This window comes from Trachypithecus francoisi, unplaced genomic scaffold, assembly GCF_009764315.1.
Source record: "Trachypithecus francoisi isolate TF-2019V2 unplaced genomic scaffold, Tfra_2.0 Lachesis_group13, whole genome shotgun sequence".
Taxonomy (NCBI): Eukaryota; Metazoa; Chordata; class Mammalia; order Primates; family Cercopithecidae; genus Trachypithecus; species Trachypithecus francoisi.
This window is the reverse complement of record NW_022681458.1, coordinates 99,234,068-99,261,643: the sequence shown is the minus strand read 5'-3', so window position 1 is coordinate 99,261,643 and position 27,576 is coordinate 99,234,068. Positions and strand designations below refer to the sequence as shown.

Sequence of the window (27,576 nt, the reverse complement as noted above, 5' to 3'; positions counted from 1 at the left end):
ATTCATCTTGATTTTAGAGTTGCAAATGGAAACGTGAAGACAAACACTATTTCCATTTCTAGCTGAGTCTTTCTAGACTCCATGAATACCGGTTCACATTCAGATTAAATCACTGTTCTCCTTTGCAACATATGTGGCTCAGGAACTGGGAAGTAACATGTCTAATGGAATCCCTCTTTCAATTATCCTCACTTCCTCAGTGAAGCGTTGCCTGACTTTTCCAGGCAGAATTAGTTGCTTCCTCTTTGGGGTTTTCACTTATTATGTTGTTCTGCAATGACTGGGGAGTTCTCTGAGGCAGAAGTCTCAAAAGAAGTTATATCAATATATGTGTAGAAGGATACTATTTGAAGTATTAATTTGTTTAATGTGCTTCCTCTCTTGGTATTTCCTACTCTGCACATCCATTCCTCCCTTGCTTCCCAGCAATAAGGGCAAGGATATTCTATAGTCTCTGCCCTTAAGGTAGGGTTATTAAATAGAAATGCAAGGAGAAGACAATTATTTTCTTCTACTTTAAAATCCTGAGGCTGAGTTCTAAACAACAGTTTTGAAGAGTAATACCAAATAGATTTTTCTCAACACTCTTTCTAACCCCCTCAAATTCCCACATTGCCCCATAACACAGAAAGTCTGTGGGCTGGGAAAGGTGAGTTGGAGAAGCTATCAATATCTTGATTGGACACCCAAGGCTGACAACTGGGGAAAACACGGTGGCAGAGAAGCAGTTCGATGGAAGAGTGATCATGGCTTGTGTCTTTTCCTTGAGAACCCAAGGAGGCAGCAGCTTTGCAGGCACTCCTGTGGCCACCAAGGCATGGGAACAATTGAGAAACATAAACAGCCTGGGTCAGGGAGGACTAAAAGCAAGCTTGCTGTTTTCTCAGGTCTACGGAAACAGGAGAGGAACCACATTTTCCAAGCTCTTGGTGAGATAAAGGAGTTACCTGATACAGCCAGCATGACATAGGTGGTGCTGTGTCATGCTGAGGAGCCCCTGCAGTGCACACTGGCATGAATCATGCAACTTGTGGGCAGATGGGAACTTATGAGAAGACACCAACACTATGAGGTGATCACCAAGAATTAGGCAGGGCAATATTCTTTATAGAAGATGCCAATGTGGCCATATGCCCGTTGAGACCAAGATATCTTCCTTGATGCTCCTAAGCATTCTTAGTACTTGAGTTAGAGAGGAACATGGATTAGTAATAGCAGCAAAAATGTATACAGGATAGCTCTGATATGAATCAGGAACTGCTGTAACACCAGTGGTTAGATTAAATCATTTAATTTTTACAACAACTCTATGAGGTAGGTAAATCATTCTTCTACTTAATTTATAGGAGAAGAAACTAAAGCTTAGTGAGAGTGAGCAACTTGCCCACATTGCTTAAGGTGTTCGGTGGTAAAGGGCAGAACAGGGATTCAAACTGGGCAGTCCGGCTGCACAGAATATGCTCAAACACTACAATCTGGCGTATGTGGGCACTGGGGATGCTAACCTCCTTAACCCTTGTAAATACGTGTTGTGAACAACTGAATGAGTGAACGGTTATGGCTTGGGTTCCTGGTATTTGGTACTATAGTTAAATTCATTTACCATGGTTCTTATGCTAAATTAAAAATATTAATTCCTTCATCTTTCAGATGCCCTTTTAGGGTCATAGTACTTGAATATGTTGTGAAATAAATGACTTGTATATAAAATATCTTAGGTTAGGGAATGAGTGTGGCTTGCTTTTACTATAATTTAACTTAAGACATTCCTACTGATTCACCTTTCCCCAGCCCAAATCTGATTTTGAGATATTCTGTTTTATTTTTCTTTACCTCTTATTTACATCATTTACTATAATTATCTTAGTCAATCTTGGTGTTTTTAATCCTTACATATCTAAATAATCCACATACTTAAGACTTTCTATTTCCTACTCTATCTCCTATATTATATAAAAAATTTAATGTAATATAATTTAAAAAATGTAATAAATCCATTCATAGAACTGACTGGTGATAATTATAAAGCTAAAATACTAAAAAGTTTAACCATATAAAGCTTTGTTTTATTTAATTCCCAAAGAAGTATGGTCAAGATAAACAGAGACTCAAAGAGGCAGGTTTACATAAGACAGAAAGGGACATAAAGGGTAAGTCCCCTTCCCAAAATCCATCTCCTCCAATCACCAGCCCTCAAATGTCATGGCAGAGAAAGCATGAGTGGTCCTTAAAGAATGATGATGATTAGGCAGACATGGAGAAGGAAGGATGGCATTCCAGGAGCATGAATAAACGCACTGAGGTGGGGAAGAAAAAAGGTAAACATACCCTCATACTTCCTGGCTGGAGATACCCACACACATATACATGCATATAAACATATATATACACACACGTACACATATATGAAAGCATATAAATATGTATATACACACATACACACACGTACACATATATGAATGTTTTTCTTTTTTTTTTTTTTTTTTTTTTTTTTGAGACGGAGTCTTGCTCTGCCGCCCAGGCTGGAGTGCAGTGGCCGGCTCTCAGCTCACTGCAAGCTCCGCCTCCCGGGTTCACGCCATTCTCCTGTCTCAGCCTCCCGAGTAGCTGGGACTACAGGCGCCCGCCTCGTCGCCCGGCTAGTTTTTTTGTATTTTTTAGTAGAAACGGGGTTTCACCGTATTAGCCAGGATGGTCTCGATCTCCTGACCTCGTGATCCGCCCGTCTCGGCCTCCCAAAGTGCTGGGATTACAGGCTTGAGCCACCGCGCCCGGCCTTTCTTTTTTTTTTGAGACAGAGTCTCGTTCTGTCGCCAGGCTAGAGTGCAGTGGCGATCTTGGCTCACTGCAACCTCCGACTCCCGGGTTCAAGCGATTCTCCTGCCTCAGTCTCCCGAGTAGCTGGGATTACAGGTGCATGCAGCCACGCCCGGCTAATTTTTGTATTTTTAATAGAGACAGGGTTTCACCGTGTTGGCCAGGATGGTCTCAATCTCCTGACCTCGTGATCCACCGCCTCGGCCTTCCAAAATGCTGGGATTACAGGAGTGAGCCACCGTGCCCAGCCTAATAATTTTCAAGAACTCTTGAGATTTGACTAGAAGAGTGAGATGTGGCTATACTGCAGAGCAGGAGTTGCCAAGTGATGGTCATGTTTCGTAATCAGTAAAAGTTCAGTAGGGCTGCATGCCCCTTACGGAGTGGTGGTGCGCTCCAGTTTACCATAGTTCCCACCTAGCCCCCTTCTCCTACTACCAGCCTGGTTCCTGGAAGCCTGTGAATCTATTATCCCTGAATCTATTATCCTTATTCTCAACCCTGTGTAAAGATTCTGCAAATCTTACAGAACTGTTAAAAATATCAATATCTGGGTTTCATCTTGGACCAAATGAATCAGAATCTCTCAGTGTGGGGGGGTTGCACATGAGTATTTACTATGTGCAGCCAGGGTTAAGCACCACTGTCCTACAAGGTCTTATCTGCTAGATTATGGTAATTCCTTTAAAAAAAAAAAAAAGTTATTCTGCAGACCAGTAGTTCTCAATCCTGGCGGCATAGTAGAGTTGTCCAGGATGTTTTTTTAAAAAGGATGCAAGAGCCTGCTCTCAGAAGTTCTAGTTTAATTGGTATACGGCAGGCCGACATTCTTAATTTGGGAAAAATTCCTCATATTAATGGGCAGCCAGGGTTGAGACCACTGATAAAGACAGTGAAGGCCACAGAAGAACTCTGAACAAAATGACATGAAGAAGGTAATGGGTTGGGATAGTTACCCTAGATATGAATTGGAGGGTGCCAAGGTCAGAAAAGAGAAAATTAGAAAGCTGTTAAGTAGTTTAGGTTTACATTAAGAAGGACTGGAACCAGGAGAATGGGGCATCAGTGGGATGGAAAGAAAATAATGCATGGGAGAGATGTGAAGATGGACGTTATTGCTACAGATTAATAAAATTCTCCTGTAATTTCCTAATCTCACATTGGGCTGGTAGCTCCCGTAAGCACCCGACAGAGGCAAACACACATCCCTTCAGGAGAAATCCAGATACAATTTAGGCAGGTCTCAAAGAATTTCCCATGATAAAATTACAAAAAATATAGGTTCATGATCAACATTTAAAAAACACACAGGAAACAAAGCCCCATAAGCAAAGAGAAACAAGGCAGCAGACCCACAATGCTCTCGGACACCAAAATTATCAAACATGGATACAAAAGCAGTATGTTTTCAGTGTTTAAAGAAATAAGAGACTTAAATATGTAAAGAGCAAGGCACTATTAATAAAGAGAGAGAATGAAGCAGAGGAAATACCTGAAGATATAATGGTAAATGTTTCCCAGGATGGATGAAAGATCCAACTTAAAGATTTAAGAAGTTGGCCAGGCGTGGTGGCTCACGCCTATAATCCCAGCACTTAGGGAAGCTGAGGTGGGTGGATCATGAGTTCAGGGGATCGAGACCATCCTGGCTAGCATGTGTTGGTGAAACCCTGACTCTACTAAAATTACAAAAATTAGCCAGGTGTGGTGGCAGGTGCCTGTATTCCCAGCTACTCCAGAGGCTGAGGCGGGAGAATGATGTGAACCCGGGAGGCAGAGCTTGCAGTGAGCTGGGATCGCCCCACTGCACTCCAGCCTGGGAGACAGAGCGAGACTCTGTCTCTTTAAAAAAAAAAAAAAAAAAAAAGATTTAAGAAGTCTGACATTTAAGAAGTCTGACGAATTCCAAGTAAGATGAAAAGAAGTGGATTTCTAGACATTATCACAGCAAAGGTGAAGAACACCAAAGACAAAGACAAGATCTTTAAAGTAGCTAGAGAGAAAACCCTGATGAAATAACTTCTCAATAGCAAAACAAAGCTGAGAGACTGTAGTCTCAACCTACAGCTATACACTCAGCAAAGATATACTCAAAGAATAACTGGGAGATAAAAGATACTTTCAGATGAGACTGCCACCAACAGTCCCTCACTAAAAGCAATTCTTAAGGATGTTCTTCAGGCAAAAGAAAAGGTCTAATATGTAAGAGGGAATAATAACCAAAGAAAGAGGAATATATGTGGGTAAGTTTGTATATTAAAATCACTTGGGTAATTACTTAAAAAAATCAACATAGTGTTTAAGTTCCAAACAGAAATATGGAATGAAACACATGTTGATTATTTATCAAGAATAGTAATGATTTCCACTATGAATTCCTAATTGGAAAAAAGAAAAAAAATGAAAAGACAACAACAACAGAATAGTAATTACTTATGCATGGTAGATATCTGCAGTGAGTTTTAAAAATTTCTTTATTTGAACTTTTCTCTATTTTTCAAAGCATTTATAAGGAACATTAATGTTTATGTGAAAAGTTACTTATTCTGTCTTTCTATTTCTCCTTCGTAACATTTATCACAGACAACTTTTTATTTGATTAATATTTACTGTAAACTCCAAGTGAGCAGAGACTGTGTTGTGTGATTTTTCCTCATCATTCCATCTTCAGTTCTTGATTCACTTCCCGATGGTAATATATACTCAAAAAGTATAAAATGAATGAACGAACAAATGAATTACTTCATAGTGATTGCACATGGTGCTTGTACAAGCTTGAAAAATGGCCTGCCAAAAGACATCTGCATTTTAATCCTTTGAACTCATGAATGTTACCTATTACATGGCAAAAAAAAAAAAGAAAAAAAAAAAAAAAAAAAAAGGACTTTGCAGATATAATTAAGCATTCTGACACAGGGAGATTATCTTTGAACATCTGAGTGGGCCCTCAATGTAACTGCATGTATTCTTATAAGAGGGAAGAACAGCGAGATTTGACACAGACCAAAGAGGAGAAAGCAATGTGACTGGAGGCAGAGAATGGAGTGATGCAGCCACAAACTGAAGATTGATTGGTGGCAGCCACTAGAAATTGAGCCTCTGGAAGGAATGAGGCCATGCTAACACCTTGATTTCAGCCCAGGGATACTGAATTCTGACTTCTGACCTCCAGAACTGTAAGAGAACAAATTTCTGTTGTTTTAGGCTGCCAAGTTGGTGCTAATTTGTTACAGTAGCCATAGGAAGCAAATATACTGTTCAAGTGAAGAGGAATCAAAAGAGGTAATAATTTGGAGCTGAATGCGAGGGAATAAATGTACCATTTATAAACAGGAGTATAAAAGAGTTTAGGGGAAAAAGAGCAGGGGTTTGAATTTAGATGTGTTTTATTTTAGAAAATGGCAAGGACATTGGAAGTATATGGAGGCCATACACCCATCTCTCTTCCTGTACTTTGGGCTCCTAAAGGTTATACCTTTCATCTTTGAATTTCTGGTAGCTCCCTAACATACAGCCATTCAATACTTGTTTGGGATAATAGGCCCATTAAGATTGACTTTTTATGCTGAAGACACTTGAAAAAACGCTCTATATTAGGTTTATGGATAACAAGGAGATTTTAAATATCCAGACTACATTTAATTTTTATTATGGTAGATAAACAAGAGTTGACTATATCTAGTACACAGTATGGTGTCTGGCTTTAGAAGTGGTTTAATAAACATTTTATTTTTTTATTTTTTTTATTTTGGGTACATGTGCATAATGTGCAGGTTTGTTACATATGTATACTTGTGCCATGTTGGTGTGCTGCACCCATCAACTCGTCAGCACCCATCAATTCGTCATTTATATCAGGTATAACTCCCAATGCAATCCCTCCCCCCTCCCCCCTCCCCATGATAGGCCCCGATGTGTAAATGAATGAATGAATCTAAGAAAAAATTACTAGGTATTTAAAATGTGATCTGCCTGTTTTTAAAAAACTTAAACATACATTTATCAGATAACTCAATGATTCCACTGCTAGGTATCTAACCCCTCAAAGTGAAAACATACATCCACATAAAGACTTCTATGCAAATGTACCAAGAGCATTATTCTTAAGAGCTAAAAAAGTGAAAACAATCCAAATGTCCATCATATGACAAATGAATAAGCAATAGGTGTTATACCCATATAATGGAATATTATTCAGCATTAGAAAGAAAAGGACTACTGATACCTGCTACAACATGGATGATCCTCAAAAACACTAAGTGATAGAAACCAGACGCAAAAGACCACATATTGTATGAATCAATTTACATGAATATTCAGAAAAGGCAAATCTATAGTGAGAGGAAGTAGATTAGTGGTTTCCTGGATCAGGGGTGAAAACAGGGTTTGACCCTAATGGGGCAGGAGAATTCCTTCTAAGGTGATGGAAATGTTCTAAAACTGGACTGTGGGATAGTTGTGCAACTCTGTAAATTTACTAAAAATCACTGAATTGTATATTTAAAATGGGTAAATTTTTTGACATACAAATTATACCCCATTAAAGCTGTTTTAAAAACCGTAATGTGCTTAAAAATATGACAATTATACAGGCAGAAAGTGCTTTTTATCAAAGCATATCTTTAAAACTATATCATTCCTGCTAAAATCTTCAGCGAAGGCTCACAGCAGCCATCTTGTTAAAAACGGAAATAATTTGTGATATTTACAGTGTGGGTGCTTGATGTAAGAGCCTCAAAAAAATTCCATCCAGGTTTAGTAATACTCTAACTAACAATCATAAAAATGTGAAGGGACATTTGGTAGCCTTTTATAGACTTCATTTACAAGGCAGATGCTGCTCCTTAGAAGTGTTTGCTCTGTAGCTTAATTCCATTTTTCTGTACAGTATGTACTTGTTTTGGGTAGGCTGAAAATGAAGATGAAAAAAGATGACTTTATTTAGTTATTTCTTTTCTTTTTTTCTAGGAGAGTTAAGAAAAAATTGATTTTAACCAATAAGAGATAGTGGGCATAAGTGAGAGTCCCATGTGAGCTAATGAAGTACTCTATATTATTTACTACTAAGAATAGCTAATGTTTAGTAAGTGCTTACTCTGTGCCAGGAACTGTGCTAACGCAATTACATATATCATCTTCTTTAATCCTCAGAACAATTCTGTAATGTAGTTAACATTATTCCCATCTTATAAAGAAGAAAACTGAAGTTAGAGAGAAGATAACTTGACTGAAGGCACAAGGCTGGTAACTGTGACAGACAGGACTTACATAGAGACCCAGAACCTACTATGCTATAACTATAACTAGGCTATAACTGCTGCCTACAGAATTAGTAGAAATATAATGTTTAAAATCATATATTTTAAACCTGTTTTAAGGGAATTGTACACATTTACGCTGATTACTCCCAAATTTCTATCTTTAGTGTTGACTGCTCATCTGAATAACAGACTTGAGTATCAGCTTCCAACTTTAAATCTCCACGTGTGTCTAAAACATCTCTAATAATATGTCCAAATGCAAACTTTAAAAATCGATCTCCCCAAGTGTTCTCCATCTCAGTAAATAGCACCTTCATTTATCCACTTACTCAGGCCAAAATATTCAAAATATATCCTGAACACTTATGATCGCCACTGCTACTACCCCAGTCAAACCACCACTATATTGTGTGGATTATAATAGCAGCTTTCCACATCTACTAAGGTAGGTTCACTGCATTAAATGGATTAACAAAATGTAAAAGGCTCATGTAAGAGTACTAGGCAGGTGGGTAGATCAGAAGGGCAGTCGTCTTCCACGCAGCTGTTTAAGGTTCCAAGCCAAAGGAGACACTGTCATCTTTAACAAGTGCTTTCTATGTCTGTCCATCGAGGAGGGAGAAAAAACATGGGAGAAAGTGGGTGGTAAATTTTTATGGAGCAGGCCTGGAAGTGGCCCACATCACTTTTTTCTATTACATTTATTGGCTAAGAACCAGTCATGCAGCCACCCCAAGTAAATGGCAATAGAGGCTGGAAAATGTGGTCTGTATTCCCAAGAAAAAGAGAGAAATTTGGGGGATGGCTAACAGTTTCTTCCATATCTCCTCATGCTAGGACTCTGGCTCTTGGGCAACGATTCTCAAATTGGGGAAACAATTTCTCCATTAAAAGTGTTCTTGTTAAAATCAAGAATTGACTATGGTAGGTGAAGAGGGGCAGTTGCATAAAGCTCATGTCTAATTTTAGACTGGAAACAAATGCTTCTCTAAGAAGGTGAGTGGTGCCACCTAATACAGTAATTTTCTGCCAAGTCTGAGGATAAGTTGCAATATACATGATACTAACAGAGGTTTACTAGAGTTGCATTTTCTTTTTTTTTTTGAGACGGAGTCTCACTCTGTTGCCCAGGCTGGAGTGCAGTGGCCGGATCTCAGCTCACTGCAAGCTCCGCCTCCCGGGTTTACACCATTCTCCTGCCTCAGCCTCCCAAGTAGCTGGGACTACAGGCGCTGCCACCACGCCCGGTTAGTTTTTTGTATTTTTTAGTAGAGACGCGGTTTCACCGTGTTAGCCAGGATGGTCTTGATCTCCTGACCTCGTGATCCGCCCGTCTCAGCCTCCCGAAGTGCTGGGATTACAGGCTTGAGCCACCGCGCCTGGCCTAGAGTTGCATTTTCTAAAGAAGTATCAGAGGGCCTGGTTTCCCTTATATAACAGGACAATGAATTTTGGGGGTTGCAAACATATACACTGAACCACAGAGAGCAAATCGGTTAAAGGAGAATTGCACTTTTCTTTTGATGGGGAAAAAAATGTCAAGAGTTCCATACTAAGTCTCTGGGGTCAATCGATTAATTTTACATGAATAAGAACAGTTTATATGGCATGTGGGTGGAGGGAGGAAAATTTTAATGATTTAGTTTTTCAGTTGAAGAGACATAGTATTTTAGGGGATGAAGATAGTAAGAGCATCTTTTTGCTTTTGTTCATGTTTACAAAGTTACCACAAGTGAAAAAACTGGTAAGAAGTGGTTTCAATGGAGGCAGTACAGTAATGAAGATAAAACAGGATTCTGGGGAATAAATCTTTTTCTACTCTGTAAATACCCCCCTTTCAACATAAAGGTTCTTTAAAGAAGTAAGAAAACAAAGCTTTCAGAAGAGGCTTGATACATTATTTATGAACTTATCAAGTGAAAAAAAGCACCCACTCAGACATTTTAATAAAAACTTTCAATGAATGTATCTAATTTTATTGGCATTTTTAAAAGCCAATTATGAACTGGAAAGTTATTGTTTGTTAAACTGCTATACAGCTTTCTGCAAATAGCATGTTTACAAATCACTTGGAATCACTTTTCCAAAGTTTCAGTTTCTGAAGGTCAAATAACTATGTAACTGCTTAATAAAGAAGCAAAGAAGTACCTCTAAATGTCTCTCAGCTCTGATGGGCTTATATTCTGCTCCTTAGGTGAGGTATTAGCAAAGCTTATTTATTTTCATTTCCAAGGCTTTTATTTGCTCATTCCCTTGTGGTAAAGCTGATTTCCATGATGATTCCCTTCTTAATTTTAATACCCTTTTTACTCATCATATAGACATAAGAATTTTCCATAAAATAATGAAATCCTTGCAAAGAAAATGAAGACAACTCAGAGAGTAAAGTAAACCAGCTCTTTTTTCAATTAATTGATCCACTGTCATGTGCATATAAGATTTTTTTAAACCTAGGAAAATAAGGTTAATTAACATAAAAAAGCCTCACTCATCTAGATGCTGAATTTTGTATTTTACCCATGCTGCCTTAAGTGCCTTGATTTCCCAGTAATGACCTAGTTCTCCTAATGAGGAACATTAACCCCTGGCTGTAGCTGTCCAGGACTTAATTGTCAACTGCAGCTGAAATAGGGGAGTCTGCCGATCAGCAGGTATGCGGTATATTAACTCATGTCATTTCAACCCCTAATAAATAAATCTGTTGCTAAGGCAACAGGAAGATCAGCTCTATCAGTATTCTTCCCTCCCTGTAACCAGCTCCCCACCGCCTCTTTTAGAGGAAACTGCCTTTCACACCAAGCTTAAGAAAAAAGAAGGAAATTAACTACATGCAACCATAATTAGAAGTAACATCAATTCTCATCTCAGAAACATATCTAAATTAATAAAAAAGGACAGCAAAGAGAGAAATGCTTTTGACGAAGATCATGATAAATTATTTCCTTCAATAGGACATAGGGACTATGAGTATATGTCTTAGTAAGAACAAACCTTAAACATTTCATTTCTCTGTTTCTAATTTTCACCTTCTTTTGTTTAACCAACAAATGATGCTAGGCCAAATAATGCTGAAATAGCTAATTAGTTGCATAGCCAATAAAGATGATGGGGGGGAAAAGCTTACATAATTTGTAATAGTTATTGCTGTGCTACCTTGGAATTTTTTGGTATGATTGACTGAGTAAAAAATAAATAAATAAATGAAAACCTTCCTGGGTAATCTAGAAAAGCTATTGGAGCTCATTCACTTAGGATTTCACATAAGAGTTTAAAAAGCGGCCGGGCGCGGTGGCTCAAGCCTGTAATCCCAGCACTTTGGGAGGCCGAGACGGGCGGATCACGAGGTCAGGAGATCGAGACCATCCTGGCTAATACGGTGAAACCCCGTCTCTACTAAAAAAATACAAAAAACTATTTCAATGGATTGTTTCAAAATGACTTAACATCTGGATTATGGTGGAGGGTAGGTTAAAAAATAATCTACAGGGATCTTCACTTCTGGATTTATTGTTCCATAATAACTTAGAAATTACTTTGGTTTTAACCAGTTTGAGCTTTTCCTCCAAAACATTACTATTCTTCTGTTAAAATGCATTATTCTATTTTAACAAAATCTTGAAGGATTTGTATTTGCAATGCCTATAAAGGCATTTCATAAAAGAAAACAAACCAAGAAACCATAGGCTTTGTAAAAGCAATGCTGATCACATGACCGTGTCTATCTGTCATTTGATAAACTGAATTCTTCCCAGAAAGAAAGACAGAACCTCAACTGGACTTACTGAGCGGGTGATTATCAATTACCAAACAGTCACCCTATAATTCATTAACATTAAGTAACATTGACTAAGTACCCCTAATTGCCAGGCACTCTGGTTAGATGCCATGGAAAAAACTCCCCCTAAACAAAAAAAAGGTTTCTGTCCCTATCCTGAAAAACTTTAGAACCTAAAATAAATGCTACTATTAAAAACATGAAATGAGTAGGGCTAGGAGGCATGTGGAAAGTGCAAAGTTCTGTTACATGTTTATGTGGTACACTGGACTGCACAGTGCCTTTGGTGCGTGGACATTCACAGTCAGGGGGATTAACACATCACTGGAATTTAAATCAGGGAAGATGTCTGTGGAAAGCAGAGGATTACAAGGCATCACTAGAGAAATATAATGATGACTACCATCATGGAAAGGCAGGTAGCACCACACATTAAGAGAAACAGGAGGAATATTAGTCTCAAAAAAAAAAAAGTAGAAAAGAGTAAGCTAATTAAAGAGAAGTCAGGTCTACTGGGACGGAGTGGAAAAAGTCTTAGTGACCGGAAAGGAGAAATATATTTAAATTCACACACAATCATGTATATAACATAAAAATATACAGCAAAGAAACAGATGATCTATCTGTCAATCCACCTGTCCACCTATCTGTCCATCTATCCATCCATCCATATCATCTAGCTATGTACTTCCCAACTCACCCACCCCTGACTATGATGTTAAGTGAAGTCTGGTGTAAGAATTTGATCAAAAGAATGGTGACAGAGGATCTTTAGGCAAATGTGGGTCTTAAGCAGTTGAAGATGACTGTCATAAGCATACATAATGAAACAGTGTCTTTTGCAACAATTAGTATGTTTACAAAATGAATCATGCTTAGTGAACTTTTTAACCTTATTGGGCAGGAAAACGGTAACAAGAGTTTTCATTTATGATATTCTATTATAGCAATACCAAGATAGTGACTGCTATTGGTATTATAACAATACCAAGATAGTGACTGTCCTTATGCTGACATGGTGTGTTAAAATGTTAAAAACAATCCAAGAGGCAATGAGAAACTAAATGTTGAATCTGTATTTATTTTCCATATGTTCAATGATTTGGAAAATAGTCAGCAAGGCACCAAATATGGGATTTTGGAAATTATAAATGGGATTCTGGTGAGGTTCTTTCTTTGGCCATGGATTTCTTAGTATCTATTTTCTTACCACTAATTCAAAATCCTGAAATAGATTCCCATAGATTAATCTAATAGTGCTATGTTAGAGGATAAAATAAAACTGTAAGTCATATAGCAACACGGTAATTTTAGCCAGATATTTGATTATAATTTTTCCCAAAAATTCTAGTAAAATTCTTTAGAGAGCTTTTTGTTTTTTTAAATGCCAGAGTTCATTCTCTTTAAAGACAAAATTCTTTAAAGATAAAAACCAAACAAACAAACTAACCAATAAATTCCCCAAAACACTCTAGGCATGAGAAAGGTAACTAAAGAAAACTTATCACCAAATTGAGAATGACTATAAATAATTAGAACCTTATTATTTCACGTGAGCTTTGACTGTCTAATTGATGGCAAAACACAGAACTGGCTGGATGATCCCTTTCGAAGAGCTATTGGTCATTATTCTTAGTCAATCTGACAACTAGCTACTTAAAATAGTTATAAAGCAAATATTCCTTACATCAAGGGTTACTTAACTGTGAAAATGAATAATACTACTGGAAAACATCTATGAAATCATCTTTTTTAGAGATCAGAACACGTAAGATGGATTCTCACTGGTATGAGGAAGTTTTGGTGGAGTGTGCTGAAAAGCAGAGAGCCAGAGCATGTGAACATCTTTTCCGGAACCATTATTCTGTGAGGATCATTCTTCTCTTAGAAAAACAGATTTACACATAACATTGAAATAGAACAAAGAACATTAGTGTCCAAAAATTAGCACTTTGCCCTTCTGTTCACAGCCTAGCATGGTTCCTGAAGACTGATTTCCAAAAGTATTCTCCACCCCACATTATCCTCTGTCCTTCTCAAAGTATTCTATTACAAGGTAATGACCAGAAGAGCCTAAAAGATTTAAGATGGCCTACTCACCATACTTTTCCTAAGTTATGTCAGCAATGAGAAAACCAAGGTAAGTTTATTCTGGCCTGAAAAGCATATCATTCAATCATCCAAAACACATCCTTTCAGAAGACTAGTCATTGATTTTGTTTTTGAAGTTATATTTCTAAACCTCAGAGAGTCAAAGAGTGAAACAGAGCAATTTATTTTAGTACCAAGTAATAAAGCATAATTTTCCATTTTATATCAATCATATATTGTGTTAGAAATTGCCAAAGTTTCTAAAAATATAGATGTCAAAGTCATTCAATATTATGGTACATGTTTTACTTCAGCGACCCACCTAAGTTCGTTTCAAAACTGTTTTTCATTCTCAATGACTGGACTTTGTCCTTTCTGAATTCACACTCTTTATATCAACTTTGCATAAATTGATTTATCATTATTTTATGGAAAATGCTGCAAATACCATATAGCTCCTAAAAAGTCATTCTACTTTAAGCGAAGAGCTTTGATAATTTCCCTATATCCCAAGTGATGAGCTCATGGTAGAACTTATCACTATGGCTCCTCTAATAATTTCAAACTTTTTAACATGCCTCATGGCCCACTTATTTTTATTAACAAGAATGCATCCAATTATGGGCCAATCACAGAGGTTTAATGATCTGAGCAGAATTTCTTATATCATAGATCTGTATCCTAGGGTTTCCTAGCTACTTAGCCCACATTGAGACAAATTGTGTTTGGTTGAGAGAGTTGACTTTTATAAGATAAACCCTTGTTCACTGTCAAGTTTTAAACCAAAAAAATACAGTATGTTAATATTCAGGGAAAAAAAATTTAGTCTATGAGAACAAAAAATTAGGCAATTCCAATGGCTGGTGGCAGCCATATTTACATACATCACATCGATTCCATTTGACAGTGGTTTTCAAAGGGTAGTCTGAATTATTGGGTGTATTCAAGACTTTTTCAAGGAGGCTGCAAAGTAAAATCATTTTCATAAGGATACTAAAGATGTAATTTGCCTTTTTCTCTGTGTTGACATAGGCCCTCATAGTGAAAAACACTGGTGAATAAAGCTGCTGGTGCTTTAGCACAATTCAAGGCAATGGCACAAATAAGTCTGTTTTACTTAAGCATGTCCTTGAAGAAGCAGTAAAATTTATTAATTTTATTAAAGTTCATCCCCTTGATATTTTTTAATATTCTATGTAATAAAATGAGGAACACACATGCATACCAAGATACAATAGCTGTCCTGAGGAAAAGTATTTGTATGCTTGTTTGAGTTGTGAGCTAAACTAGTTGTCTTTTCATGAAACAGTGACTTTATTTCAAAGAACAACTGATAGACAAACCACAGTTAATCAGACTTTGCTATTTGGCAGACATTTTCTCAAACATGAACCGTGTGAACTTGTCACTCAAGGAAAAACAAGTGATAATACTTGTTGCAATGATAAATTTAAGCTTTTAAGGGAACATTAGAATTTTGAAAAAACTGCACTCACACTCTTAGCTTGACAGCTTCCCATTACTCAAAAATGTCTCTTTAAGAGATCAATGCTGATATTAACAAATATGATTTTTTGAAATTGTATAATGAATTGTGTCAACATTTAGAAGATCTTCAATTTGGTGAACCTATATTTCCCAAATAACCAATGCATGATGCTACAAAATCCATTCAAACTCCATGCAATGGAGCATGAAGGAATCATTTATGTGGTTTCATATTCCATATTGCAGCAAAAACTCCTACTTGTCAAGTTTTGGTATAGTATCAAAGAAGAATATCTACAGTCATCTGAAGAAATCATTAAGCACTCAACTTTTCCAGCTATATTTCTTTGTGAGGCAGAATTTCTTCATAAACTTCTACCAAAAGAAGATATTGCAACAAATTAAACACTGAAGCAGTTGTAAGAATCCAAATATCTTCTATTTAGACAGACATAGATTTTTAAAAATGTAATGTTGCTCTTCTCACTGATTTTTTTTTTTTTTTGGAAAATACAGTTAATTTTCATAAAAACACATTATTTATGTTAACATATATTTGGTTCTTTATTGCTATTTTAAAACACTCTAATGTAGATTTTAAAACTTTTTCCTCAGTTTTAATTTCTAATACAGTAAATGTAGATAGGTATAATCCCAACAAACAAGAGCTCTTTGGTATCCCAGTAATTTTTAAGAGTATGTAGGGGTCTTGAGACCAAAGAGTTTGAGACCTGTGGCCTTGAGAGAGTGATCTTTCAATATAGTCTAAACTTGTTTTTTTTGGTCCTTCCAGCAGTGTGTCTTTTATGCCCATCATAATAATTATTAGAGAATGCTTAAAGGCCGGAACGTGGATTAATATTACAATATTTGTATAATATTTGGAAAGAAAATAGTTAAAAAAAAAAAAAAGCAGTGCCAATTGCAGCCTGTTTTTTACAGGTCTTTCTCTATAAGTCACTTCTATTAACCATGCCTTGCTATAGATGTTTATAACAAAACATTAAGGGCTGGGTAGAAAGGAGAAAACAAATTACTCTGCAGAGAACCCAGCAACTCTGCTAAAATACTGTCAGTTATTTATCTACTGTCAGCAGATGTTGCACACTATAATCCTTGACAAGCTCAGTTTGAGAAAGAATGAGGAGAGGGGCAAGTATTGCATTTAAGGGCCTGTTCTCATGCACAGACATTTTAACACAGATTTAAAGCCAGAATGTGTCTTCTAGAAAATGTCACTTTTGATTTTGATACATATTCTAGCAAGTAGGCTCTACATTTGGTTGACTTAGTATGAGATATGTTAGAGGCTGACACTATATTTTAGACCATTCATGATCCCAGTGTGGAACTAACACAATGAGGTCAGCATCACTTCATTTTTAGAGTTGGCTACTGCAACTGCATGATTTCATGGGCATACTTTTTTATGATAAAGAGGAGGGTTTTATTTTTCTTTCGTTAGGCAAGGTAATGACAAGATCTAAGAATCCAACGGCACTCTCCAGTGTTCTTTTCTCCTTTAGGCTTACATGGAAACAATCATCAATGCATTTTCTCTGGTAAAGATACATGGCCAAGGTAAAAATGCAACAGACTTGCTGCTTCTAAAGAGCTTCCTGCAGGCTACTGTAAAGAAAACCCTCCTTTTCAAGCAGGGAGTTAAGGCAGCTCAAAATACTGACAAGAATATGTGAAGTACAAGGATGGGGAAGGCTCAAACTAAGGGGGATGAATAAGAAACACATCCCTGGTCATTTGTAGTAGAAACCATAGTTTCCTTCTGAATACCATTCATATTGACTGGTCAATTATATGATTTCCACCCATACGATCAGGGGTCTAAAGAAATGTGTGCTTGTAGCTGGGGATGTTTGATGAATGCTGAACCAGAATCTTAATTTTCTAATTCATATTCACCAATTAAAAATAAACTGTATTTTTATGAGCAAATTTACATAAATCAGATGATAAAGCATCTACCACTAAAGGGTAGGAGTTCAGCTCACAACATTTGCATAAATTCTCCTAACGAAAATATAGGCGTTTTAGATTTTCATTGAAGAGTCTTGCTGCGATGGAACTCTAATGGGCTTAGAACAGTAAATTTTGAAGAAACTGATTGCTACCCCTGTAGCTAGTAAATGTCTGCCTAGACCCAGTGGCATTTGAAAAAAGTGTTTTATCATAAAATTATCCCAGCAGAGTCCATTCTGCAAGATAACATCATCATCATCATCATCAGTACTCCATGCAGGACCCAACAGCTCTGGCACAATATTGCCAGTCATTTATCTGTTGTCAGCACAGGTTACACACTGTAATCCTTGACTGCCTCGGAATTAGAATGTCTTTGATGTCCCCACAAGAGTTTTTTGCCCGAAGGCTTTACCAATGCTCGGCGGCTCAGTGTTTATTCCTCGTAATCTTCCTCTCATCTCCAGGCTAGCAGTGACAGATGGTTATGGGCACACAATAGTATTAAGAGTTTGATATTTTTTTTATGCTGTGCTCTCTGTACAACAAATAGCTATCAGACGCGGGCCAGAGAGCTGACATGGCTCGCTTAGGTAATGGCAAACAAACAGCTCGGGTTGATGCTTTCTGTCATTTCCCCTCCTAACCCTGCTTGTTTTCATTGTATACTCTCAAAGGTAAACTATATTAACCTTATAGACTGTTATTAAAAAGATATATCTATATGAGCATAAAGTGCTTTTCTTTTCTCTTTTTCTTACTCTTTTGATTATGAAAGTAATACTGCTGACATATTGAACAAATATCGAATGTCAACATAAATTTTTAGTGTGTGATAATATCCCCCTTCATATAGCTGTGTGTCAGGCGGGAACCTGCGGATGATGCATAGCAGTAAATAACCCAAACAAAATTAGTTCTCTTGTCAGCTTCTACCTTGTATGTCCCCAGGCATCAGTAAAATTGACTGCATGCTAGATTTTCAAAATTAGCCCTAATGTTAGCTATGTGTCTGGCAACCTCCAAGTTTCCAATGTTCTACTATATTACCCGTAAGGATGAATGTGTTACTTTTATATTTTGGCATTTACTCTTGCTGATGCGGCTTTTTTCCCTCTTCTCCAAATTAAAAATAATTTAGCTTTAACAATAAGAATGTGCACAAACATAATGCTGCAGCTCTTTAAACAACTAACTTTAGGCAATTAAATTAAATTAAAGCAAAAATATACAAAGAAAGAGAGGGAATTATTCAATTTAATATTGTTAATTTTATTAACATAGCTCTGTCTTATTTTGTGCAAAGTATTGAATAACATGGTTTTCACTCTGCCCTCCATATTGCTGTTTTGTAAAAGCAGACTAGAAATTATTTAATTTAACATTTTCATGATAACCTGGAACCAACTTTTAGAACTGATTTTCTTGCAATAAAGAGTACTTCAGCGACAACCAAAGGTTAATGTAATAAAAGAAAAAGCTTTTCAGAAGGGAGTAAATGATGACATCTATTTTACCTTGAAACAGGTTAATCTCATCTAGACCCACTGCATTTTAAAATCACATCAAAGAATATTGAACGCTGTCACAATCGAAGTAAAATATGATTTAAATATACCTGTTACTACCTTAGAAAGCCTATGCTGGAAGTGTGAAGTTGCACAAACAAATTCAAAAACACATTACACATCAACTTTCAATCCCTACATTTTACGTTCATACATTTAGAATCAAAGATGAAAATCCCTTTAGGTACCAGATGCTGCAGATCAGCTGGGAGAGCTTCTAGAGTTTTAATGTGCTGGAAGGCAAATCCTCGGCAAAGGCGCTTTGCCCGGCCGGTGTGGTGTGCTTATTACTTCACCTGCAAACGGTTGCTCTCAGAAAATCGGACCTAATGATCAGCCTAGCATCTCTGCAATAAAGAGACCATAATCTGTGGGGGAAGTGAACTCTAATCAGGCCACATGCAGATTAAACTAACTGGGAGGAATAAAAACTAGATTAAAATGTTCATGCCTAATACCAGAAGATTATCAGGACATTTTACCTCTTTAAATCCTAATTTATAGGAGCCAGGGTTAAGTTTGAGTTTATATTTGGTGAGATTACATGCTGCAGTTGATTTTTCTCTGTTTAGAAAAGACTCAGCTAGAAAGTATTTTGCTTAGCACAATACAGAGGCATCTGAGTGAAGGGAATGGTTTCAAATGTACTGATATACATATTACGACAAGTAAAATGAAGCCACCCCGTTGAAACTGGCCAAAGTAGTAAATAATGGAAATTATTCTAGCTTTAATGTTAGTATTGCTTTATCAGTGTATATATATGAAAGAGTTTTGTGATAACTGTGTGTGTGCGTGTGCATAAAATGGAATCTGATTCTTATATTTTGAAACTTTTTGAACAAGACTTGATATGCTAGAAGTGCCTACCCACTACTGTTAGTTGAGTAGATCACTGCAAATCGTTATCTGTAATTCAAATTTAATCTAAGCGCATGACCATTAATGTGAAGATATTTAGTAGTATCACCTTGGCAGATCATGAGTAATACCACTACATTAAAATAATCTTTTTCTAAAGCAGTAAGGACAGTAAATTATTATGTCAATCAACAAAATATATTTTCTTTTACCAGTTCTACAACTCTTACTAAATTGGCATGCCTTGACTTACCACCTGTGAGGCCAGACAATGTGCAGCAGTCTTTGCTGATTAGCAACTCCACCCAAAGTGGCACAGGGATTAACAGTCAGATTTTGTTTATTTTCACCACAATGAGAGCTTGAATTCTCTGGCGAGGTGGACTTTTTCAACTCTGACTCCTGTCTTAATGAGTTACCCAAGTATTCTCGTCGTGCAGTATCAAGGCCACAGTGTGCATCACACTCTGAATTAGAATTCTTCAATAAACCCTCCGAATCTCTCTGCTCCGGCTGAAAAGGAAGGGCCATGGATAGAACCGTACCGCCATTTCCTTTAAGGCTGAGTATCTTCTTTAAATGGGTTGTTTTGTGCTTGGGCATGAATCTGTTACAAAAAAAGAATGCAACATACTTTTAGTGGCAAAAAATATGTAAAATTTGTCCTTTACCTTCCTGTAAGGACATAATGATTATATATAAAACTGAGAAAAAATAAAGATGTTATACAAAAATTCCAGAAAAAGTGCAAAAAGTAGTAGCCACTAAGAGAAGTTCAAAAGTTTGAAATTGGACTGGGCTGTCTTTGAATGGTTTCCAAAGAGTTTCTATGGCTATAGAACTTGCACTGCACATACCATAAAACATAACATTAGAGGGATGGTTTATCACTCTTCCCTCACTCATCCTTCTGGATTTCCATTTTGTGTTTTCCAATCACCACATGGCCCAGTGCTTATTTTCAGGCCATACTTGTTCATTAACCTACAAAAATGTTTGAAACTGCCTTGATTAACACTGGTCATTTCTGCTCATGACTGTTCTGTATTCCTGGGCACCTGAATATACTTTGTATTAAATTGACTTGGCTAATGTTTCCTGAAGTATATTTCCTATCTTTCCATGACACTTTATCACATAGAGTTCAGTACCTGTTACTTATTGATAGAGAATCAAAATAAAACGAAACCTTAAAAAAGTATAGCTTAAATCCTGTAAGCCACATATACAGATAGAGGGGCTATCCTCAAGGAGCTCACCGTCTATTGGAAAGCAAACCAGTAGTGCTTAGAGCAGAGTGGGAGACAGACACATGAACAGCCAACTAACCTACCTTGGAACATACTATATATACAATGGCCATTCCGGTTTTTTTAAATGGAGGGGAAGAAGAGATTAATGCTGATTTGGGGCTCAGGAAAGGCTTAAAGGTTTTAGGTAAAGGATTTTGCAAGACAGAGTCAGGGAAGCTCTAGAGTCACAGAACATGTGACCAAAGGAAAAAGGGGTGAAGAAATACAACTCCTTAGGAAATAACATGCAACCCAAAGAGACTGGGATGTAGGTCTGGATATAAGGTCTAGAGGGGTAGACTAGGCCAGGCTACCAAGTGCTTTCTCAGAGTTCCTGAGCCCCATCCAGAAACTTGGCCCCTTCCCTGAATTGTTGTGTAGGGGAAGAAATGGGTTTCGGAGGTAGGTGAAAAAGAAAAAGCATGGAAAAAGCACAAGGGAACATCTGAAAGAGTAGAAAGAGAATCCAAGAGAGTAATATCACATTACTGAAATGAATCAAGAACCCTCAAAGAATGTGTAAAATGGGGCATAAAATGCTACAGAGGTGCTACAGAGCAGAAAGAAGAAGCTTTTGGCCTTGTCACGTCATAGGTCACTGGCTACTCCGACAGGCCACTCTCAGCTCCGGCTGGAAGATGGTGCACCTTGAAGAGTGGTGTGGGCAGAAATCAGACTGCAGGAGGCTAGGGTTTGTGTATGAAAGAGAGGCAGGCTGGGCGCCATGGCTCACGCCCGTAATCCCAGCACTTTGGGAGGCCGAGGTGGGCGGATCACGAGGTGAGGAGATCGAGATCATCCTGGGTAACTCAGTGAAACCCCGTCTCCACTAAAAATACAAAAAAAACTAGCCGGGCGTGGCAGCGTGAGTCTGTAGTCCCAGCTGCTGGGGAGGCTGAGACAGCAGAATGGTGTGAACACGGGAGGCAGAGTTTGCAGTGAGCCGAGATCGCACCACTGCACTCCAGCCTGAGTGACAGAGCAAGAATCTGTCTCAAAAAAAAAAAAAAAAAAAAAAAGGCAGAGAAAAAAGTAGGTAGAGTAGAGAGAAGGGAGGCGAAGGTAAGGTTGGACTCTTAAAAATGAGGCACATGGGCATAGTGTTATTCACTTAGGAATACTTGCTAGGGGAGGAAGCAGGATCCTGAAGAAACAGAAAGATCTTATAAGATGGGAGGAGAAAAACATTATAACATGTGTGATCATGGTGTGGGTGAAAAGCAAGGTCTTGTAAAGATAGTGAACCTAGCTTTCTCACACAGCTGAGGGAAGATGAGAAAAATGAAGCTGAAAAAACAAAACAGCTTTAGGTGGCAAGTGTAGAATCTAAGGAGTTGCCTCATTAAAGCATTAGGTCAGTTCATCTATTTCAGTGAGGTGAACAAAGGTGGAGATGGGCTTTCAGAAACTCACTGAGGCCTCAGGACAGTCACCGTGGAGACAGGAAGAGGGCGTTAAAAAGGGCTGAAAGCAAGGGCTGATAGGCAACACTAAGAAACAACGGAGGAGCCACAGGAGCTAGAAACAAAGTCTTTCGCTGTAGGACACTATGTACATTCCAGAACCAGAAAGCTTGTTTTGGGGGCTTCTATATTTGTTTCATAAAGATATTTAAATTTCTATTCTAATTTCAAATACCTTGAGGAAACTCAAACAAATACATAAGAACTCCTCAAGTAATAACTAGATGATTGTATATAGAAAGACAAAACACAAAGAGTGGTGCTAACTCCTTAAATATGCCCTAATAAAATAGTAAATTTAGTCCTTGATTTAAAATGGAAAGAAACCTGGGCATTTACAGATTATAGTTTCAAACCGCATAGGCCCCAAATTACTGTGGGAACCAATCAACTTCTTCCTGAAACAAATTCAAAATACTAAAGAGATTCTAGAAACTAAAACACAGCAATAAAAAATTGCCATTGATCACCAGAAAAGGTAAAAAAATAGAATGACTATGACACTATCTTCAATTCTCCTAAAGAAATGGAACAAATGGTAAGAGAAGGAACATCTGTACATATCTGGAAAACAATAAAGCAAGTGAAGTAACCTATTTATTTATGTCAGATAAGAGTGCCAGGCAAGCTTAATAAGGATTTTAACAGAATCACAAGCTCAGCTTATGAAGGATTCATAAAAAAAAAAAAAAAAAAAAAAAGAAAAAAAAAATCAATGGGATTCAAACAACATATCTTCATTTTAGGAAACAGTATCATGACCCATCTTACTCATAAAATTCATTTATATTGGCCAGCATGCAAGCAAAATTGCAAATTAAAAGAGATGGGAGATTGGCTAAAGGGCTGTAAACAACAGCAATTGGTAACTGACAAGGAATTTAGCTGTGGGCAAGGTGCGAGGCCTGCGAGAACGTTCCCTAAATGTTCTCAAGGATGAATAGAATCCCATATTAAGACAGGTTGCAGATGACTGACTTGATAGGTGGTAGTGAATAGGGACATGGAAAGATGCAGAATACAAATAGGGGCAGTAACCAAAACAGTTTACAAATCTCACAAAATTGAAAACAATCAAAATAAACCTTGAATGCAATTAGGGCACATAAAAAAACACCATTTAGACCATCCTGAATTGGACAAGATGAGCAAGAGTTGATTTGATTCAGTGAACTGATGCCATTTAGTTCTGGATCTTGTTGCACAGGGAAGGAAGATACTAAGTCTGTCAGGATTAGAACCCTTTGCAAATGCTGATGTCATCTGGGGCACCTGAGAACTGTATATGTTTGAAAATTAGAGAGTGTTTAGAAGAGCAATAATAATAATTAAGGCAATGGAAAAAATGATTTATGAGGACAGATTAAAGGAGCTAAATATGAATAGCCTGGTTAAGTGACAACCAGAAGGGTACATAATAAGAGTCTCCAAGGAAAAAGAATAATTATTTAGCTTGGTACAAGGGGATGTAACTAGGAGCAACGAGATGAAATTAAGAATGGGAAAATTTAAGCTCAATTTCAAGAAAAACTCCCTGACGGTGTAATTTATTAGCTCATGGAATCAATTCCCTATGGAAATGCTATAGCTAGGGAAACTTAATAATAGAACTGGACAACCTACCAATAAATAATATAGATAACAATCTGGTACTTGAAAGAAGGTAGTTACAAGCTATATTTTCCTTGTTTATAATATCTTTTCATATTTTTCTTATAATCTATTCATTATAGTAATTGTCACCAAAAGAAGTATTTAGGCAATTAGCCAAATCTAACAGGATACTTCCTTTAGTTGGGGAAAGTTAAAAACACTTTAGTTTTCATACACTCTGCGGTAAGAATGAAGGCAGAATCTGAAACATTTTTCTACTACTTTGTTACAATAAACCTAGTCTTGAACTAGGCTGAACAACTGTATTAATAATTCTAAAAACAAAACAAAACCAACCACATCCACCATCCCACACAATCTATTCTGATTCTCTGTGCCACGAAACTCATATTTTCATAGACATGTTTAATGTAAACAATTTATTGCCATAATAGAAATCAAAAAAAATTTATTTCAGCTTTTCTAAATGTAGCTCTATGGTCAATTACTTCACATCAATACCAAGATCAAATAGGCATAATACTAACAAGCAGTTTGTTTAATAATAGTCACCACACTAATTAACCCATGCAGAACATTCTTAATCAGACACTATTTATAATGTACAGTTAAGAGAAGCCTGGCAATAAACTGTTCTATGCGAATAAAAAAAAGAAAATAATACCTTACTGATGGGGTGAAACTGGCTTTTCTATAGAACTGGACAGAATGTTTGTGCTGTCCTGGCATTAACTCAATAACGTGACTATGCAAATAGGCACATGTCTGAACACTTCCTTTCTCTTTCCCAGTTCCAACTCTGGTGGAGGTGCTAATGAGAAGAGAAAAGGTCCTGAGGTAAGAAGTGAAAGAGAGAAAAGAAAGGGTCAGAAGAAAAACAGTGATCCACATATGTCAGGTTTCCCATTTAGTAATTTCCCCATTTCTCTTAAAGAAATTCTACTGTCCATCTTACAGAATGCTTCTTCCTGTTTCCAGATCTCTTAGAAACTCCACCAGAACCTATTTCTATCTTTAGAAACATTCTGATTGCCGTAATCATTTCCAATCTGTTATTAGTCATGGGATCTCCACCCCCAACTCCTTTCCAACCAATAGCCAATATGCAAAACAGAAACAGAGACCCTCTCCTGCTGCCCATCCTCTCAAACTCCTTTCCTCCCCACCTCTGTCTGCCAGTATGGTTCCAAAGGCATTGCCACAAAACCCCAGTACTATGTTGGGCAATGTTTAAAGACACAGCTGGAACAAGCACTTTCTAGACCTAAATGTATACCCCTTACCACAGACCCCATGTCCAAACACAAACCTAAGATCGACCTATAGGAATAACCAAAGGCCTTTGCCTTTTTCATATCAGCCAGGAAAAGACAAGATTTAAGAGCAGTTTTAAATGCCACTAAGATTGATGGTAAGCAAAAGAAGTGCTCTGGGCACCTTAGCTTATTTCTGCTCTGGTCAAAAGGCTAGAGTACTTGCAGTTGACTCATGGAGGTAGTCAAAAGGCAGGCAATAAGGTTAACATGAAACAAGTCAACTTGGGACATTCATGTTGATTCATGTGCCACTGAAGAGAATATCATGGCTGAAATGCATGCCATGGTGGAATACACTCCTCACAACTGTCTTTTTGAGAGATTTTAATAAAAAGTACTTACAATAGTAAGTTCAACCTATAGAACCTCATAAATAAATGCCCAAGGGTAAAAGTCCATATGACAGAGATTATTAGTCATCTTGTTTCTCAAAACACATTTGGAAGATAGTAGGTAAAAAAAATGATATTAATTAGTGCATGATTAAAGAGAAAGAAAGAGCGTGTGTAACTGATAAAAGATTATTCCGTATTTGAGCCAGTGAAGAGATATAAGGGTGTTAGTAACTGGAATAAGGAAACTGGCCTACATGGGGCAGACAAGGAGAGAGGGAGTTGGCAAAGCTCAGCGTGTCTCATGTTCTAGCTCAGCTTTGGGGGACGGAGGAGTAGTAGAGCCACAGTGTTGTATCCCTCAGGCTGGTGTTTCACAGGTGTGTTTTGTGCAACACTGATTCCATGGGACACATGTAGATGTTGCACCAGAGATGGTTTTGTGAGAAAACAAGTTTGGAAAATGCTAAGTTAAATAAAGCTAAACATTCCTTTACTATAAACTTCCCAAAGTACATGTTACTGTATATTATAAATATGTTCATTCATTAACACTTTTTGTTCATTCAGTAAGTACCTATTGAGCACCTAATACATGATGGGGATGTGATCATTGTTTTCCAAGCTTACTGGAGTAAGAAACCTGTCCGCCTCCTCCTCACGCACCCCTGGAGGACACAGCTTAAGAATTAATAGACAACAAAGGATACTCTGGGAAATACTACTCGAGGCCCTAGGAGGTGCATAGCCAGAGTCTGAGAAGCATGGGGCAGCCAGATGGGCAGTAGCATATTTAATATAATAGAGATTGCAAAAGGAATGAGAAATACATTTACGTGGGAAAATGATGAAAGCCAAATTTGAAGCCATACACCAATGTGACAGAACAGTAGACAAAAGGACGTCTAAAAGAAAGCAGGAGAACCAGTGAAAAACTGACAGAAAATATGGTTCAAGGCTAATATGGATGACAGCAGAAAAAATATCAACAGTTTTTATCAAAATGATTTCTGTAGATTCCTGGATAGAAACCAAATTGAGGAGAAGGAAAATAGAAATTAAAATAAATAACTTTTCCAAAACTAACTGGGAAGACACATTGAGGCAGTTCAGCAATCTAAGGCTTTGGGTGATTTACAACAAAAAACTATTCATTGTTGCCAAACAATGTGCTGGAAATTAATTATAAAATTAACATTTTTAGAATCTGGCCACATAAGCAAATATCAAAGATAATTAAAAAATCATGCTAGCCCACATGTGTCCAATATATCACTTATATGATGAGCAGATTTAGATAACCTATAAAGTATAAAAATAAAAATTTTGATATGGCATTCTCATGCATACACATACACCCCCATTCCTCGTCACACTATCTTCACTAAATAAAGGAATCGAAAGCAAGGAAACCCATCCCAATTTAAAACTAGATGTTTGGATACCACATCATTAAACAGAAAGACACACTTATCCTTGACTGGCTGGCTGCAGTATGGCTGCATGCTCTTCTTTGCTGGTAATGGCTAACAGCTAATATTCATAAAATAGGTGGCACATGTCTATGAAGGAGGTTTCAGTAAAAAACTCTGGCAGAATATTATTTAAATAAACTTGAATCACAGATGAGCCAATCATGATGCACACTGCACAAATGCTCTAGGGGAACACCAGCTAGCCCCACTGTGGCTGTGAGGCTATGTTGTTAAGTATTCAATGCC

The 27,576-nt window shown here is 37.3% G+C and overlaps 1 protein-coding gene across 14 annotated transcripts in view; it reads right to left on the bottom strand.

Annotated features, from left to right (window-relative positions):
- The window catches only part of GTDC1 (glycosyltransferase like domain containing 1), a 403,927-nt gene that overhangs the window by 42,593 nt on the left and 333,758 nt on the right, over nucleotides 1-27,576 (bottom strand). For 8 of the 14 annotated variants that reach the window (XM_033231599.1, XM_033231600.1, XM_033231598.1 and 5 more), the window contains 2 exons: nucleotides 24,872-25,039; nucleotides 20,092-20,445 (listed from right to left, as the gene is read on the bottom strand). The exons of 2 other annotated variants lie outside the window; for them this stretch is intronic. In XM_033231599.1, coding sequence (XP_033087490.1) covers nucleotides 20,092-20,445; nucleotides 24,872-25,039 — 522 coding nt within the window. The remainder of the gene's footprint in view (nucleotides 1-20,091; nucleotides 20,446-24,871; nucleotides 25,040-27,576) is intronic. 4 more of the 14 variants (XM_033231603.1, XM_033231609.1, XM_033231610.1 and 1 more) reach the window with 1 other exon arrangement.